The 19,096-nt window shown below is 46.1% G+C and overlaps 1 protein-coding gene across 14 annotated transcripts in view; it reads left to right on the top strand.

Moving 5' to 3' along the window:
- Positions 1 to 19,096, top strand: part of RALGPS1 (Ral GEF with PH domain and SH3 binding motif 1) — a 295,201-nt gene that overhangs the window by 26,742 nt on the left and 249,363 nt on the right. For all 14 annotated transcript variants that reach the window (XM_055400228.2, XM_055400227.2, XM_055400222.2 and 11 more), the window contains 2 exons: positions 6,320 to 6,441; positions 9,560 to 9,667. In XM_055400228.2, coding sequence (XP_055256203.1) covers positions 6,385 to 6,441; positions 9,560 to 9,667 — 165 coding nt within the window. In that variant the 5' untranslated portion in view covers positions 6,320 to 6,384. The remainder of the gene's footprint in view (positions 1 to 6,319; positions 6,442 to 9,559; positions 9,668 to 19,096) is intronic.

Raw genomic sequence — 19,096 nt, 5'->3', positions numbered from 1 at the left:
CTCTTGTTACCAAATGTTCCCGGATGTGTGTATTTTCTTTGAAACAGCCTCCACACACTCAGGAAAAAGTGGTTTTTCTGCCTCCTCCCCAGTGGTCTGCAGCAGACCGTCTCCTGTTATTTCCTTGGTTTTCTGAACCTGAGACGTTGAAGCTTGGAAGGAAACCAACCTCCCATGTGGGACTTGCCTTCCCCGCTTCGAGAGCCCACACATGCGAGACAGGAGTCTGTCACACAGAAACCAGAGACGCGGGCGGTTCTGTGGTTCTGATTGAGCTGCCACGTTCCTGCGAAGTTACATCATGAGAACCGCTTTTCCTGCCTGCAGTGCTTTGTTTCCAGGGAGGCCTTAGTGAGCGAGCAAGCGTGCGTGCGTGCGTGCGTGCGAGTATGTGTGTGTGTGTAAGAGGTGAGGGAGGTACAGGGAGGGTGGGGAGATTGGGCTTGTCTGGCACAGGTCAGCCTGGCCAAACTTAGCAGGGTGCTGCCCTTCCCTTGATGCCAGACTGCCTCCGTGTCCAGCAGGGGGCGCAGGCAGGCAGCTATGTGAGAACGTATCCCCAAGTCACAGTGTAGTTTCTCCCTCTGAAACTCCGTTTTCTCATCTATAAGATTTTTTATTTTTTTAATTCATATAAATCCTTATCCAACGCCTGAAACAAAGTAAGTGTCTAATAGATTGTCAGGATAACAGCAGTCAGACTGCAGTGAGCTCCTTGGGGGCTGGTCGGACTCCCCTGCACAGGGCTTGGGGAAAGGGTCACCAAGTTTACTGAAAGATCGAGGGAGTGACCAGGAGGCAAGATGCTGTTCCTGTGGCTGTAATCTTGGGTCCATCTGTTTAAGCTGACTCCGTGGGGACACCTGCCTGGCTTATTACCCCCGGGTTAGTCTAGGATGGGTAGGGGCTGGGGTCAGGTGAGGGGAGGGAACCTGCCCCCTGTGCTCCTGGCACTCTGGCACCTCTGTTGTTTCACACCTCTGGGCTTCTGCATATGCTCAGAGTGCCCACGGCCCACCCTTGTCTGAAAACAAAACACTCCTGCCCATCCTTTTAAGACCAGCACGATTGCCCTTCTCAGTGGTGTCTTAAACCCCTACAGTGAACGTGGGTCTGTTACACCAGGTGTCCTGAGAGTAGCTTCCTACTGGTTTTCTCCCCCCACTGCCCTGCAGGACCTTGGAGGGAAGGGATGCGCCATCTTTGACTCTGGTCCCCAGAATTGGTCCTCCGGGTCTCAGTGGGGGAGGTGTTGAGCCAACGAATGGATGGACTTCTGAGCACCAGATGGCTCTTGGGCCACCATCTATCCATTCGTAAGGGCCCCAGAGGTAGAAGTCATTCATCCTTGATTCCCCTCTTTTCCTCCCCGCTCACGTGCAGTCCATCAGCAGGTCTTATCTGTCTCACATCCAGAACCCCTCCCAGATCCAGCTCTTTTCCCTGGGGCCAGTAGTCCGAGCAGTCTCATCTCTTACCCAGCTGGGTTTCACTGCCCATATTTCTGGCTTCCCAGCCAGTTTTCTGCACAGTAGCCACCATGATCTTCCAAAACAGTGAGATCGAATCTTGTCAGTCGCCTGCTCCGAATCCATTCCCAGGCCTCAAGGTAAAACCCCAACTGCCCACCATGGCCTGCAGGGCCCAGCCTCTCCACTGCCTCCACTGACTGACCCCCAGCTGCGGCTGTCTTTCTCCATCACAAACCTGCTGAGCTCTTGTGCATCTCACTGACTTTGTGCTCGCTGTGGCCTCTGTGAAGAACACTCCGACTGGTTTTTATGGCTGACTCCTTCCAGCTCAAATGCTGCATCTTCAGAGTCCTTCCTTGACCACCCTGGCAAATACCATCTTCCACCCTATTTTATTCCTTGAAGACCCTCAAGATCTGAGTTACCTTCTAGGTCCACAATGTGGTCTCTGACTCCTGTGCTGGGATTTGAGTTCTCAGGGAGCAGGACCTGTTCCCTTTGTGTTCCCTGCATCTGGAACAGGGTTCTTGACCAGCTTTCCCTGAATTTGGATGGGAAAAATTGACATTTTTTATTTTCCCTCAATTTTAACTGAAGTTTAGCATCTCCCTCAGTTATTAACATAGATAATAAGTTACAGTAATATTTATAGTACCTGGGACTTTGTCACCAATAAAATCATAGCTGCTTCCATACCATGTAGTGATTGTGGGCACGCACCTCAGAAGCTCAGGAAACTGGGCTTCTCTGATAGCTCAATTGGTAAAGAATCAGCCTGCAATGCAGGAGACCCTGGTTTGATTCCTGGATTGGAAGATTCACTGGAGAAGGGATAGGCTACCCACTCCAGTGTTCTTGGGCTTTCCCTGTGGCTCAGCTGGTAAAGAATCTGCCTGCAGTGCATCCAGGTTTGATCCCTGGGTTGGGAAGATCCTCTAGAGAAGGGAAAGGCTACCCACTCCAGTATTCTGGCCTGGGTAATTCCATGGACATATAGTCCATGGGGTCACAAAGAGTCAGACATGATTAAGTGACTTTCACTTCACTTTCGGCTCAGAATATTTATGCTCATGACTATGAAATTATGGTTGTTATTAGACTCACAATAGATCTTGCTATTTTATACAATTATATATATATAAAATCTTACCTGAAGAAATACGTATATTCCTACATTATAAATTGCTTTGAAAATAATAACTGAATTTTAATATAATTTGCTTCATGCATCGTTATGTGTATAATTGGTTTCCTGTGTAATTTTATTTTATTCATTTAAAAATATCTCTGTGAGAAGGGGCCCATAGGCTTCACCAGATGGCCAAAGGGGTCCAAGGTACAAAAAATGGTAGGAGCTCCTGGCTAGATCAAGGTGCGCACAGAGTGGAGCTCAGTGAATGAGTGGGTGGACGGGTGAATGTATGATGCCCATCTTCCTGGGTGAGGCTGAGGCCCTGTGTGTTTTCCGGGTTGGGTGTCAATGGCTTGGCATGAAATTGCCCTAACCCTAACTTTGAGGCCAACAAAGGTCTGTCTAGTCAAAGCTATGGTTTTTCCAGTAGTCATGTATGGATGTGAGAGTTTGACTATAAAGAAAGCTGAGCACTGAAGAATTGATACTTTTAAACTGTGGTGTTGGAGAAGACTCTTGAGAGTCCCTTGAACTTCAAGGAGATCAAACCAGTTCATCCTAAAGGAGATCAATCCCGAGTATTCATTGGAAGGACTGATGGTGAAGCTGAAACTCCAATCCTTTGGCCACCTGATGTGAAGAACTGACTCATTTAAAAAGACCCTGATGCTGGGAAAGATTGAAGGCTAGAGGAGAAGGGGACGGCAGAGGATGAGATGGTTGGATGGCATCACTGGCTCAATGGACATGAGTTTGAGTAAACTCCGGGAGTTGGTGATGGACAGGGAAGCCTGGTGTGCTGCAGCCCATGGGGGTCACTGAGTCGACACGACTGAGCGACTGAACTGAACTTCGAGGAAAAACTTACCTGATCAGTCTTTTCTTTTTTTCTTCTTTCTTTTTAATATGAAAATTCTCAAGCGTTCAGGAAAATTGAGAGGCTGATGCAAAGAACTGTTGGTGAATGGCAGTTGTTAACATTGACATGTATTTTACAGATACATTTGAAAGTGTGTTGCAAATTCACTTCACCTCTAAATTGTCAGGTTCATCACTTAAGGATAAAGCCCTTCTGCTACTTAACCTCCATATTGTTATCACTCCAAAGAAAGTGATAGTTCAGTGTCATCTAATGTCCATATTCAGCTTTCCCCAGTTGAGCCTCAGGTGTCATTTATAGCTTAGCTTAGTTCTTTTGAGTGTTCTGGGATAAAGGAGGGTAGGGAGGAGGCCCGCTGGCTGTGGTTGAGGAGCTGGTTGAAGAAGAAGATGGGGTGGTTTGGGGACGTATGGGGACAGAACCCGGGTTGCATTGACCTCCTTTTTTGATTGTTGACTTGTTTCCTGGTGGCACAGGGCTCTGTGATGGGCTGAGGGCTCCGGGAGGGTAACAGGCAGTCCAGGTTGGACTGGTACTTCTTTCTTTCTGATCTACCCCCAGCCTATCTTTCCCAGAGACTTCTGGGTTTGACCGTACTCCCCAGAATGGGTTTTCTCACGGGCAGCACGGATTCAGCATGTCCTAGATCAGATTCATCGTCTTTTCCCACAAACCTGCCATACCGCCTCTGTTCCTTTTCTCGATGAGGCGCACAGCACCCTCTGGTACCTCGAGCCAGAGTTGTGCATCCTCGGCTGGTTCTTGCTTCCCCCCATAAGTGTCTGTCGTGTTTCTGTCCTTACCGCCTCTCCGCCTGTGTGCTTGTCTCTGGCATCATTGCTGCCACCTTAGCGTGGGGGCCCCTCATCGCCTGCCTGATAATTGCAGTTGGCTTCCAGGCGGCCCCTTTGCCTTTTCCTTTCCTGCCCCCATCATGTCCTGGGCTCTCTCCTGCTAAAATCTGGTGGCGGCTACAGTGCTCTGATGTTTGGTGATGTGATAAATGCCCTACTAGGGGCAACCCACTCCAGTGTTCTTGCCTGGAGAATCCCAGGGATAGAGGATCCTGGTAGGCTGCCATCTATGGGGTCGCACAGAGTCGGACATGACTGAAGTGATTTAGCAGCAACAGGGGCATGTGCTCATTGGCAGGTGAACAGTTGTTCTGGTTTGTATGGCTCAGGTGTGATAACCAGGGGAAATGCTGTTGGACATTTGAGCCGGGTCCTAAATGATGATGGTTTGGTGGACAGCAGGACACAGGTTACTTAACCTCTCTGGGTCTCAGATTCCCCACATGGAATATGGGAGTAGTAACAAGACCCACCCGAGGATGCCGTGAAGGTTAGAGGAGTTACTGGAGGTAAAGCGCATGGCCCGTGGTGAGACTTCTACAAGTCTTAGCCAGTATTCATGTTGTTATTGATGAAACACTGGTGCATAGGCAACATGGTAGACTCAGTTTGTCTTTGTCACTTGTCTTGTATAAACATTTTATTTTAATAACAGTCTTTATCACTTCAGTTTACACCATTCCATTATAAAAATGTTTAATTGAAGAGAGGCTGTTTCTTCAAAACTCTAAATAAGTAGAACATTATCAATTAAATATACAGTGATGCAGCCTTTGCTACTGCTACTGCTAAGTCACTTCAGTCGTGTCCGACTCTGTGTGATCCCATAGACGGAAGCCCACCAGGCTCCTCCTTCCCTGGGATTCTCCAGGCAAGAACACTGGAGTGGGTTGCCATTTCCTTCTCCAATGTGTGAAAGTGAAAAGTGAAAGTAAAGTCGCTCAGTAGTGTCTGACCCTAAGCGACCCCACAGACTGCAGCCTACCAGGCTCCTCCATCCATGGGATTTTCTAGGCAAGAGTACTGGAGTGGCTTGCCATTGCCTTCTCCGGATGCAGCCTTTAGGACTACATAATTATTCCATTTTACAATAATGCTTCCCCTTTAAACATTTGTCATGGTTTGTCACAGATTTAAAGTGCGAGACACCTAACGCTAAGAAAGGATAACACAGTGTACGTAATAGAAGTGAGCCAGATCTTTTCTCAAATATCGATTCTTTCTAAAGCCCTCCCAAATTTATGTGAACATATTTGTTGCATAAATTAAACTTTTTTGTGTGTTGTTAATTTTTAGTATTCTAAAAAACTTAAAAATATATTCCCTAGCTATTAAAGGCAGCTTATTTTAGCATTTCACCTGTAAGAAACACTGATCTGTATACTTAAAATGATTTCTTGAAAACATTGTCATGATATAGTCCAACATTTAATAAAAAATGTGAAAATAAAGTCTCCAGTATATTAAGATTTTATCCCTTGATTAGTTCAAGTAATTTCATCAGTTGAATTCCTTGAGATGTGTAAGGCGGGTTGGTCCTTTAGAGGACGGTAGACCGAAACAGAGGTCACAAACTCTAGCACCTGGGAGGGCCAGGCTGGTTCCCAAGTGGCCGCCCAGGCCAAGTGTAGTCTGGAACGCCCCTAGGAAGCCGTTCAGTACGAGGAGCAGTGCTGCTCAGTCCAGCTGATGGCCATCACGCAAGAAAGTGGACCCAGTGCCACCAGGAAAGTCAGAAACCCAGAATTCTACATGAAACCTGTCGATTTTAAATGTTGGTGATTAATTTGAAAAAAATTCCTAAAACCTGCACAAACCTAACAGACCACATTTGTGGGCCATTTTAGCCCGAAGGCCACAGCTTGTAACCTTTCTTGGGGTATCTTCTGGGGTCACCTGCTCGAGGCCAGCACAGCTCTCTCCCAGGGTGGGATTAGGTTGGATTTGAAGGCTGGTATTTACGAGCGCCTTTGCCTTGCAGGACTTCTCCAGACAGGTTATGTCACCAACAGAGGCTGCCCTGAAGCTCCCTGTGGCCCGGAGACTATGTACAAGAGGAATGGTCTGATGGCTAGCGTGTTGGTCACCTCCGCCACTCCACAGGTACGGCACTGGGAGGACGGGGTCGGGGGGAGGGAGCTATGGGGAGGGGCCCTTGCATCTGACCCAGGCCCCCTGAGTCGAGGCCCGGGGGCTGCAGGGCTCCGTGAATGCCACCATTCTTAGCCTTCCCGAGGCCCCGGCCACGCCAGGCATGAGATTTGGGAGGCAGTCAGCCCTGAGGATCAGGGTGTTTTCTGAAGTAGTTTTCTTCAAAGAAAAGAAAATACCTGCCCCGTCCAGTCGTAGCAAGTGCCACATTCCATTTTGGTGGCACGAAGGGATCAGACCTTTCCCAAGCCAAGCTGCAACTGATTATAAGTAAGTCGCACATTCCGGGATGAAGTCAGACAGAAGGGTTTCCAGCTGGCCCTGCGCTCCTGTTTACCTTGCTCAGGGGGAAACGGCCGTAAAGGCTGGTGGGCGAGAGTGGCCTGGGCTCCGGCCCCTGCCTTGGGGGTTTGGGAGTTTGCTTTTCAAGTTCTATAATGGAACAGAGGCGGGCAGGGGGCAGGGGTGTCATCTGAGGCCTGGGGAGTCCGCCGTGTCAGATGTGTAACGCTGGGCTCCTGTGACAAACGGGCAAGAGGGGATTTCTAGGTTCTGCGCTCATTAGGCCCTCCCAGTCGAGCTGGGCTTTTGAAATGAGCCTGTGCAATCAGCTAGAAGTCAAAGGGGTTATCCATTGCTTATCACCCTTTTAAAAAGTTCCTTAGTTTGATCTGTGGTTCTGAAAGCAGACTTATGGGTACCTGTTAAAATTCCCAGATGGTGCCAGTATAGGTTTAAATAAAGTCACTGCATCATCACCACCACCACCGCCACCACTGGATGTACCTGGGGCGGCTTGTGGTTAATAAGGCCCCTTGTACGAGCGTGTGTGTTGGGGGCAGGTGCAATAGGGTGTTACAGGGAAGTTATCAAACCTGAAACTCCAGGAATGGACTCTGTTTGGTAACTGGAGGAATCAGACTTCCATTTCCATTTACAGTTTGCATTCTGTCTAGAGTAAAACTTCTTTCTTTTCTAGTTTCTGTTTACACATATGAATCCATACACATATAAGTGCAGCCACACACATATGTGCTGTATATGTGTACATGTATATGTATCTATATGAACACGCACGCACATGTGTGTCCAGAAAGTGGTGAGTGCTCAGTAATGTGTGTCAAATGAACCTGTGAATGAATACATGTCTTATTGAAGCGCTCAGTACATTTTGGTGACTGAGTGACATGTTTATGCAGATGCACACCCATGATTTAGTGCTTACTGTATACCGGGCACTTTTTTGGTGCATTCCACAGGCATGATCTCATTTAATCCCCATAGTAACCCCAGCAGGCACGTGCTGTTGTTTCACCCCCAGTTAATAGGTGAGGAAACTGAGGCAGGGAGTGGTGAATGAACTGACTTCAGATCGTACAGCTGGTGGGGATTGACAGCCAGACTTCTGTGACTCTGGAGCCGCTGGTCCCGACCATGATGACACGACACTCCCTGGAAGAAAGTCCGCTGCGTCAGCTGCTCCAGGCTGCTCTGTGGGAGGGGATCGTGGGCGTGCAAAGAGATTTGTCAGTAGCCGCCAGCTCAGAATTCGTGAGACTGAGCGATCAAATAGATGGCCAATTACAGAAGCATTCAGGATTAGTCTTGATTACTTTTCAGAAGTTCAGCATAAATTCTTCTCAGGGAAGAATGTCCCATCGCAATAGCCATCCCCTCACGCTCTACTCCCAGGTCCCTTGAATCAGTGTCACCCAGGGAGGGGATCCTGCCAGCTGCTTTGTAAGCTGCATTTTATACAACCCGTGCCACAGCCCTGGGGAGTAGGTTCTAATGGTGCCCTTTTGCAGATGGTCGCTGAGGCACAGCAAAATGAAGAGGTCAGACAGCAGCTTGCTTAGAGCTGGCATTCTAAGCAGGCCTGTCTGATTTCAGAGCTCAGAGCATCTTAAGATCATCTTAGAGATTTTGGTATAGTATACTCATTTGTAAGCCTTTAAATGACACAGGCCTATTGAAGTCTACAGGTTTAAGTTTCAGCTCCTCCTTTTAAGCTCACATTTTCAGTTGTTGACTATTGGTTTCCCTCCCTGGCCTAAAAACCCTCTAGTTTCCAGTAAGATTGCAAAGTTTTTCCAGATATAGCCATTTTGGAAAGAGTGAAATAAAGGGGAATTAATAAAAGCATATTCTCTAAATCTCAGTCCAAGATGTTGAGGTTAATGGAAACCACAAAATCCCTCTTCACGGGTTGAGACGAATAAAACCGTTTATGAACAGGGCACAATTTTGGGGTGGTAAGCTCGATTGGTTCCCCATAGTAGAATTTGATGAAATTAAATAAAATTGAAGGGAAGGTACGTTCAACATTCTGGGATCCCTGCAGTGTTGGGTTTCATGAAACTGGCCACATCTGGGGAGTTTAACTTGCTCTTTAACGGGAGACCTTTCCTTTACATGCTGGCCTCACGGTGTTCTTAACAAGGGGCTCTACTAAATATAACTTTCACGCCATCTCCAAAGCCAGCCAGTTACCTCTCACCTCATCAGCTAACAGGCTTTGAATTCCAAATGGCCCCTACGTGAAACAAGCCTTGAGAGCCAATTTGACATTTTGTATAGTAATTTCCTGCAATGAACTTCCAGTAGAAAAAAAAAAAGGTGAAACCAGGTGATGTTTAAAAACATGTAACAAACAGATGATCTCCTCAGGCCTTCTAAGGTGTGAAGGGTTGTCTGCATATTCAGCCGCCACTCCACAGGCAGCCTGAAGCAGTTGGGGTATAGTGACTGAGGGAGACACACAACTGGGCTTGCATTCTGGCTCTTCAGTTTCCTGGCTAAGATATGTTGGGCAAGTGGCATGGCCTCTACTTCCTTATCTGTAGAATGGGACTAATAATAGTGCATCGTCAGAGAGTTGTTATGAGAATTAAGTTAGATCATGCACATGAAGTGCTTAACACAGTGCCTGGGATAGAGTAAAGCATTAAACAGCAGGAGCTCTAATCATCATCCGGTCCTGCCACCCTCACTTCTGAGGTTTGGGCGTCAGTGATGGTGGAGTCAGCCAGACTGCTCAGGCGGCCCCATCTCTCCCTGTCCTCCGCAGGGCAGCAGCAGCTCAGACTCTCTGGAGGGCCAGAGCTGCGACTATGCCAGCAAGAGCTACGACGCCGTTGTCTTCGATGTCCTGAAAGTGACTCCCGAGGAGTTTGCTGTAAGTGTCAGAACAGACGTGGGAGGCTGCGTACCACCACAGGGAGCCTGGGGGGTGGGGGGTGGGGGTGGTGATTACCGCTCTCAGTTGCTTGCTCAAATTGGAAACGACCCATATATTCACCAATAGGGGATTGCTGAATAAAGTATTCTTATAAATACTTTATGAATCCCATGGACCATTAAGAAAGGATGCTATGGGGGGAGGGAGAAATTAAGGAAAATTCCATAGACATAGGAGCCTGGCAGGCTGCAGTCCATGGGGTTGCAGAGAGTCGGACACAACTGAGCACACGCTATATATAAAATAGACAATCAGAAAGGACACTCAGGGAACTATACTCAGTATCTCGTAATAACATATAATGGAAGAGAGTGTAAAAAAAGAATATATGTGTGTGTGTGTGTATAACTGAATCACTTTGTTGGATACCTGAAACTAGCACAGCATTGTAAACTATATTTCAGTAAAAATCTTTTAAAATGAAAAAAACCTATAAATATTTTCAGTCAGTCAGTCAGTTCAGTCGCTCAGTTGTGTCTGACTCTTGGTGACCCCTTGAATCACAGCACGCCAGGCCTCCTTGTCCATCACCAACTCCCGGAGTTCACTCAAACCCATAACCATTGAGTCGGTGATGCCATCCAGTCATCTCATTCTCTGTCATCCCCTTTTCCTCCTGCCCCCAATCCCTCTCAGCATCAGAGTCTTTTCCAGTGAGTCAACTCTTTGCATGAGGTAGCCATAGTATTGGAGTTTCAGCTTTAGCATCAATCCTTCCAATGAACACCCAGGACTGATCTCCTTTAGAATGGACTGGTTGGATCTCCTTGTACCTGATTTGGAAAAATTGTTTGAGCAGAAAAACCTTTGTACCTATCTGTATACAGAATTAATTTGAATACTTGTTGCCTTGGTATGAAGATCAAATTAGAAAAAGAAATAAGGAAGAAATGAATGATATATATTTTATACAATTATATAAAAGCAAAATAATAAGTGGCTTTGAAAGAGTTAAAAAAAAACACAATGCTGTCTGTCGAAATTTAACCACCTTGGAAGGCTTGTACAACACATATGAATAGTAAGTGAAAGGAGCCAGTCAGACCCTAGCTAGCCAGTCAGACCTTTCCTAAAGGAAATCAACCCTGAATATTCATTGGAAGGACTGATGCTGAAGCTGAAGCTCCTCTGCTTTGGCCACCTGATGCGAAGAGCTGACTCACTGGAAAAGATCCTGTTGCTGGGCAAGATTGAAGGCAGGAGGAGAAGGGAACAATAGAGGATGAGATGGTTGGATGGCATCACCACCTCAGTGGACATGAGTTTGAGCAAATTCTGGGAGATAGTGAAGGACAGGGAAGCCTGATGTACTGCAGTCCATGGGTTTTGCAAACAGTCAGACAGGACTGAGCAACTGAACAACAAAAGTGAAAGGAGCAGGTTACCGCACAAGTTATAGAGAATAGTGCTGTTTTTAAAAAAGCATGCACAGCATATAAATATTTATATTTGCCTAATAAAATATTTGATGTTTACATATTCACAAGTATCTGAATATCTATATAGCCAAACATATTACTGACTGTAGATTCTGGTTGTAAGAGTCTAGAAGATTGGAATTTAATTTCTTTTTATTTGTACTTTCTATATTTTCACAATGACTGTTCTCTACAATGACAGATAATATCATTTGAACGGATTTTGTAATTACACATGTTTCAGAATCATTTTCCCACCAGCCAGTGTGTTGCTGTGGGTATGGCCGTGGGGCTTCGTGTTGTAGGAGCAGACCAGGCTCCTCGTTTAGCTGTGACCTGCTGTCTTCCTTTTGCACTTTGAGGGTCGACGGAGGACGCTGGCTCTGGGGTGACCCGATTGCCAAGTGCTGACTCGGGCTGCACTTCTCTAGGAACCACCAGTGTTTCTGACCATGCCGGCTTCTTCCAGGGCCCCTTGCTCTCACAGGTGTTGTGCCCTCCGGGGGCCCGTGGAGCCAAGTGTGCCCCATCTCTTTGCTCTGCCATCACTTGCTCCTACGTTTACCTTGTTGCATCAAGGTAAGCCCTGCACTGAGCCCCACACATGGTTCACCTCTCTCAGTGTGTCTGAGGGATCCTTTTAAAACCTGTGTAAACTCTCTAGAGGTCCCCTCGTGCTAGGAGACCCGGCCTTCCTCTCAAGGCCCCCAGTGCCGGGGGTCTGGCCGAGCCTCCTCTCGTGCACGTCCTCCTTGCCACCCAGCTGCCTACCGGCTGCCGCTTTCTTCCCCACGTCCCCCTGCCTCGGGCCGGTGCTGCTGCTCCCTTCTGTACTAATGGCGCTCCCCACACGTCTGGCTGTCTCTCCTTGCTGCTGGGGCAGCGTCTCTGCGCCCCTGCCCGACCCTGCTGTTGCCTCGCCTCCCCAGACCCCGCACTCTGTATAGTGTTCCCCAGCCCCGCTCCACTGGAGTGCCCGCGCTCCCGAAGGACAGCGGCTTTCCCTGACTGCTCACTGCTCCCTCCCCACTGCCCAGACCGCTGCCTCGCTCACAGGAGGTGCTCAGTAAACACCTGTCGGTGCCATGGACTCAGTGCTTAGAACAACTCAGTGAGGCAGCTTATTAGCTCCAGACTTTCCAAGAAAGAAATAGAGGATCTAAGAGATTTTTTTTTAAACCTGGATCCTAGAACCAGATGTGGGCAGAGCCAGGTCTGAAACCCTCATCTTCTGGTTATTCACCTGATGCTAGGTGGTGATAACCAGGGCAGCTTCCACTTTGGAACACTTCCTTTGTCTAGGTCTTGTACTAAATGTTTACATGCATTAATCTAACTTACTTTTCACAACAGGCTTGCAAATTAGGTCTGTTTATTATTCCCTGTCTATTGGTGAGCAGGTGAATACCTAGAGAGGACAGTCACCCCTTCACAGGAACAGTAAGTGGCACTGCCTGCCTGGGCTTTGAAACCAGGACTTCTGGCATCCTGTGTGTGTGCTCAGTAGCTCAATTGCGTCTGACTCTCTGCAGTCCCAAGGACTGTAGCCGGCCTGGCTCCTCTGTCCATGGAATTTTCCAGACAAGAATACTAGAGTGGGTTACCATTTCCTCCTCCTGGGGATCTTCCTGACCCAGGGATCGAACCCGAGACTCTTGCATCTCCTGCATTGGCAGGCAGATTCTTTACCACTGGCACCACCTAGGAAGGCCTTTGATTTCTTAGACCAGCAGAAATATAGTCTGACTCACATATTCAATTAAAAATCTTTTAGTAGCCACATTAAAAAGGTGAAATTGTTTAAAAAGTATTTTTTTATTTAACTTAGTATGTCTAAAATGTCACTTCAATCTGTAAGCAACATGAAATTATTGAGGTACTTTACGTTATTTTTTTGCATTAAATCTTCAAAGCTCAGTGTGTCTTCTGAAGTTGGAGTGCTGGCAGCACTTCAGATGCTCAGCAGCCTCGTGTGGCCAGTGACCACTGTATTGGGCGGTGCAGTGCTCGTCTGTCCTCTCAGGCATCAAGCTGTAGTGCCTCTGTCTCCTCTGGGAGACTTCATGGGCCTAGCTGGCTGATGGTGTAGCTTCTACAATCTATTTACTTTTATTTCCTTGTATTTTTGGTTTTTTTTTTCCCCTTCGTGAAAAGGATGAAGTAACAGTGGGGTTTAAAAATCCCTTTGCTTGGGAGTTCCCTGGTGGCTTCGTGGTTAGGATTCTGGGCTGTCACTACTGTGGCCCAGGTTCAGTCTCCCAGTTGGGGAACTGACGTTAGGCAAGCCATGCAGCACAGCCAAACAAGAACAAGTCTCTTCACAGTTATTCCCCACATGGAATAGCAGAGAATTAGGCTGTTCCTGGGGCTTCACAGGCGGTGCTAGTGGTAAAGAATCCGCCTGTCAATGCAAGAGACTCAGGAGACTCGGGTTCAATCCCTGGGTTGAAAGGATCTCCTGGAGGAGGAAGTGGCAACCACTCCAGTATTCTTGCCTGGAAAATTCCACAGACAAGAGGAACCAGGTGGATGCATGGGGCCACAGGGCCGCAAAGAGTTGAACACAACTGAGCGACTAGGCACAGGCTGCACCTAGAACAGCGTTGTCCAGCAGGACCGCTCGGCGAGACTGCGGGCCTGGTTTTCTAGTCTCAGCCCTAGAGTGTTGCTGCGCCTGCCCCAAGCTGGGGAGACTGACGGGAAGGGCAGTGAGTGCTCTGAGAGCTCAGTGTTAAAAATTGGCTGCTCCTGCCAGAGCCAGTATGTCCTCAGCTTAGATGTGAAGCCAGGTCCCCTGGAGTCTTTGGTCTTTGGGGAAGCATTGGAGTTGCCAGGTGTTGGAACTGAACCAGACCACCTGGTATTTTAGTTTCCTGTCTAATAATTTGAAAGAAAGAAAAAAGCCAAATCCAAGAGTCCAGTAAAAAACTCCCTTGAGTGATTCTGGGACGATGGCAGTGGCAGCAGCATAGTCCTTTATTCTCCCTGAATCCCCACATGAAAACATCCATGACAGCTCAATAGCAAACCCTGAAACCCGTGAGCAGTATCTACAATAAGACTGGGTGTGAAGTTATCCCTCTCAGTCTCAAATACCAGTAGCTTGGGGATGTGCCACTGGGGTCAACAAGCCCTGCAGAGCATCAGCTTCGGTCTAAAAGAAAGCAGAAGTACGTACTGGGGCATTTGACAGACTAGGGGATAGAAGAACCCCACAGTTTCCAACAGAAATTCACCGGAAGGTTCAGCAGGTCAACGTGAGAATCGCAACTGAAACTGAGAGGAATTCTGACCACTCAGATAATGGATGGGCAGAATAGACCTGTGAACGGACCCTGAAGATCTCTTGGAATCATCAGCCAGGGCTTACTTCCAGAACAAGGGTCTATACCAAAGAGGAATTCAGCTTGGGAGTAGACCGAAGATGATCAGGATAGGGAAAGTTACAGTTAAGGAAAAGGGAGGTTTAAATAAATTTATGTTTTGTGTGTGTGTGGAATCTCAAAAAGCAGCTGCCTGTTGTTGAAGACGACACGAAAGTAAAAGAAAAGCTATATGAAATTCGGAAAGCTACCAAAAATTACTGATGTCAAGTTTTTCAGTTATTACAAGAAAAAAAAAGAGCAAGGAGAGAATCCTGTAGATAATGAAAGCTTGCCAGAGAGACATGCCACAAAACAGATGAAAACTATAACTTTCTATTTCAAAATTAGCTAAGAGAAGAAGTTAAGATCACACTGTGAGTCATAACAACATAAATCTGACATATATAAATCTCAGAAATAAGGTGGCAGAGTTAGGTAAACACTGGAGATAAAACTTATTTTGGAAATGAAAATTGAGCACAATAATAGATAAACATAACAGGAAATGCCTTAAGGGAGGAAAAGTTTAAGATCAAAATAAATGAAAAGATAAGAAGAACTTGAAAAATAGCGATAAATATTAATGATAGGCAAAGAAGATCCAACATACAGATAATATAAATCCCCGAAAGAGGAGAATAAAATACAGGGAAACTGAACAGATAGTTAAACTATAATTTAAGAAGATGGTCACAAAATAAAAGATTCAAGCCTACGTATTGAAAGAATATACTATGAGGCAACCTGGAATGGTCAATACCAAGACATAATCTTGGTAGACTACTTGGGTGATAAAATTACAGAGGAACTTGAGGAAAGTCAAGATAGTGGTTACTTTTCACAGGAGGGAGGGACTTGTGATTGGGACAGGGCACACGGAGGAACTCTGGGGTGACTCTTCTTTTTCTCTTAATCATGGAGAACTATATGTAACACAGACACGACCATCTTAACCATTTTAAGTGTACAGTTCATTTGTGTTAAGTACATCCACATTACTATGCAGCCCGTCTTCAGAGCTGTTTTCATCTTGATGATCCCAAACTCTGTACCCCCTTAAACAACTCTTCATCCCCCCAGCCTCCACCACTTACTTTCTGAGTCTATGGATGTGACTTCTGCAGGGTTCTCACATAAGTGGAGCCATACAGTGTCTTTTTGTAGTTTATTTCACTTAGCATAATGTCTTTGAGGTTCATCAATGTAGTCGCATGTGTCAGAATTTCCTTTGTCTTTTAGGTCAAATAATACTCTGTTGTGTGTGTATAACACATGTTTGGGCCCATGTATTTATCTATTGGAGTGGCTGTTTCTTAATGTGGGTTGCAGTTTTAAAAGTGTTCGCCTTACAGTAAGTCATCAAACCATGCATTTGTTTAGCGTGGCTTTCTGTTAATGTGTCATTTTACAGTGAAGTGAGAGTGAAGTCGCTCAGTCATGTCCGACTCTTTGCGACCCCGTGGACTGTAGCCCACCAGGCTCCTCCGTCCGTGGGACTCTCCAGGCAAGAATACTGGAGTGGGAAAGGGTTAAACTCCTTTCGGAGGTTGTTATTGCTCCAGTGGGTGTGCTCTGTAGCTAGCTCTCAGCTTTCTCCTCAGTGGCTGAAAGCTGAGCAAAAGCAGTGCTGGAACTTGTCTTTATCATCAATAGACCGTGGACAGTTATCTGGATCCGTATATATAAATTTAATCCTCTGTTCTTAAGGCTGCATAGTATCCCAGAATCTGGATGTACCATAATTTTTCCCCAAAAGTTCCTTGCATATTTTTACTACTACAAATAACTGTTCAGTAAGCGTCTGTATTCATCTCTGTATCTAAATGTAGATCTTTCTCCATATGTCTTCTTATAAACCAGCGCTTTTCTTTCTGTAGGTGTTGGGATTGCTGAGTCAACAGTATGTTCATTTCACCTTTTAGGAGATAATATCTAAACATAATGCCTGATCCTGGATGAAGAAAAAATTGCTATAAAAAACAGTATTGGGATAATTTGAAAATTCTCAATGTGGACTGTATATTAGATGATACTGATGTGACAACAATAAATTTCTTGAGTGTAATAATCTTATCATTATGTAAGAGGGTCATCTTGTTCTTAGGAAATCAACTGCTGAGGGATTAAAAGGTGAAGAGTCATATTATCTGCATTTTACTCTCAAATGATTCAGAAAAAAAAATTATATACTTATATAATTATGTACATAAAAATAAAGTAAATGAGGCCAAATGTTAATAAATATCAGTAGTGAAGCTAGGTGAAAGGTTATAGAGTTTATCATATTATTCTTGTATATTTTTCTAAGTTTGACATTAAAAATGAAATTAAATGTTAATGTTTTTAATGGGTTACTATCAGATTACTTTGCAAAAAGAACGGAGCAACTCATAGCCCCATTAGTTGTGATGGTGCTATTGGACCACAAATAGTGTCTTCCTCTTTAATTTGCATTTCCTTGACACAAGATTCTAAAATTGTCAGACACAGTGGCTCTAGGAGGAGAGGCGGGAATGCATCTTTGGAGCCGATTGCTTTTTGTTCCCTCTAGGGCTCATTTGGATTGATCCCAATGCAAATTTATAGATATTTTTTATTATAAGACGGCCCACTGTTTTTGCCAACAACGTTTTTGTTTATTTGGACCCAGTGTGGGTGGAGCAGGGAGCCTTCCTTGTTACTAAGCTTATGGCTGGGAAGAGGAGGTTTAGTCAGCCACCATTAGAGGGAAAACATACGTTCAGCACATGTGGAAACCAGTTTGTTTTCTTTTTGGCTGATTTGCTGTCACTTATCCACAGAAAACCACCTTGCTCTCCTTCTTTAGTGCCACATTGTGATGTTCTCTGCTAGGTCTCTTCGTTCTGAAGGCTGCATCTCCAGAGAATTGTCCTGTAATATGTGGAGACTGGCTGTTTCTTTAAAAAGCCTGGATTTCTAGGTGACCCTGGACTAGGAGGAAGGAGATGGGAGAAGGGGTTAGGGTGAGGGAGATTGCCGCGAGGTGACTGGTTTAACTGGCCATCCTGTTGCTGTTGTTCAGTCTGTCAGCCGTGTCTGACTCTTTGTGATCCCATTAACTGCGGCATGCCAGGGCTCCCTGTCCTTCACCGTCCCCTGGAGTTTGCTCACGTTTGTGTCGGTGATGCTATCTAACCTCATCCTCTGCTGCCCTCCTTCTTTGGCCCTCAGTGTTTCCCAGCGTCAGGGTCTTCTCCAGTGAGCTGGCTGTTCGCATTAGGTGCCCAGAATGTTGGAGCTCCAGTACTCTGGACATCCTGTTCAGTTCAGTTCAGTCGCTCAGTCGTGTCTGACTCTGTAACCCCATGAACTGCAGCACACCAGGCCTCCCTGTCCATCACCAGCTCTTGGGAGTTTACTCAAACTCATGTCCATCGAATCGGTGATACCATCCAACCATCTCATCCTCTGTTGTCCCCTTCTTCTCCTGCCTTCAATCTTTCCCAGCATCAGGGTCTTTTCAAATGAGTCAGCTCTTCGCATCAGGTGGCCAAAGTATTGGAGCTTCAGCTTCAACATCAGTCCTTCCAGTGAACATTCAGGACTGATTTCCTTTAGGATGGACTGGTAGGATCTCCTTACAGTCCAAGGGACTCTCAAGAGTCTTCTCTAACACCACAGTTCAAAAGCATCAGTTCTTCAGCACTGTATGAAGTGGACATCCTGTATGAAGGCTTTCTTTTCAAAAACAGGGAGAGGCCATGAAGAGACTTGTAATGAGACCTGTGAGACGCGTGTCCTCATCACAGGCATGTGCTCCCATGACAGCAGGAACCAGAGGGCCTCATTGTCTCCTGTTCCTGTCGAGGCTGTGCCACACTCCTAGGGTCCTGGGAACCGGCTGTGAAAAGGGACAGGACTTGATCTTGCCCTGCAAGTCCCCACTCCTACACACATCCTTCCTTTCAATAAAACTGCCTGCCTTGCAGTGCTCCAGCTTCAAAGGGAGGATTACTCAAAACCTTATTCAGCCTTGCTGCATATGTTCGGCTTTGTAGTAAAATGACATGTAATTTATACCCCAGTGATTTTACCTATCTATTGATGTATTCTTGCTCTGGACACCACATCCTTTTGGGCCAGAACTGAGAAGATAGAAATGGGAGAGCTTCTTCTGAATAGTTTCTAATGGTGTGTTTGGGACCAACCAGTCTATTTTCAGCCTGGTGGCCTCTGTTCTGGTTTTTCTGGTTTATCTTGAATAAAATACCTGAGCACATTTTTGACTGATGGTCTGAGCAGGGATAATAATATTTGAAACTTGAACCATCTGAAAAACTATGAAACACAAAGTCACTGTTTTAATACATGATTTGGAAATTCATGTAGCAAACCCTAGAACTGATGGCAGGATGGAAAGGAAGTTCTCTCATTTTCATGTTAGCAGACTTTTGGTTCTTTTCCTAAGTGACACTGCAAATATCCTGCCAGTTCTTCCAGATTGGGAGTGAACCTGAATTGCGGGAGAGATTTCCAAGGCCCTCTGAGCTCTCAGCTCAAATCTTCTGTTTTCATGAGGCCTTTCTGCTCCCCAGGATGGCAGAATTAATCCACGTGTGAGG

The sequence above is a fragment of the Moschus berezovskii genome, chromosome 11 (assembly GCF_049115385.1).
Source record: "Moschus berezovskii isolate FMDL1 chromosome 11, NW_MosBer_1.0, whole genome shotgun sequence".
Taxonomy (NCBI): domain Eukaryota; kingdom Metazoa; phylum Chordata; class Mammalia; order Artiodactyla; family Moschidae; genus Moschus; species Moschus berezovskii.
This window is presented reverse-complemented; position numbering and strand designations above follow the sequence as displayed.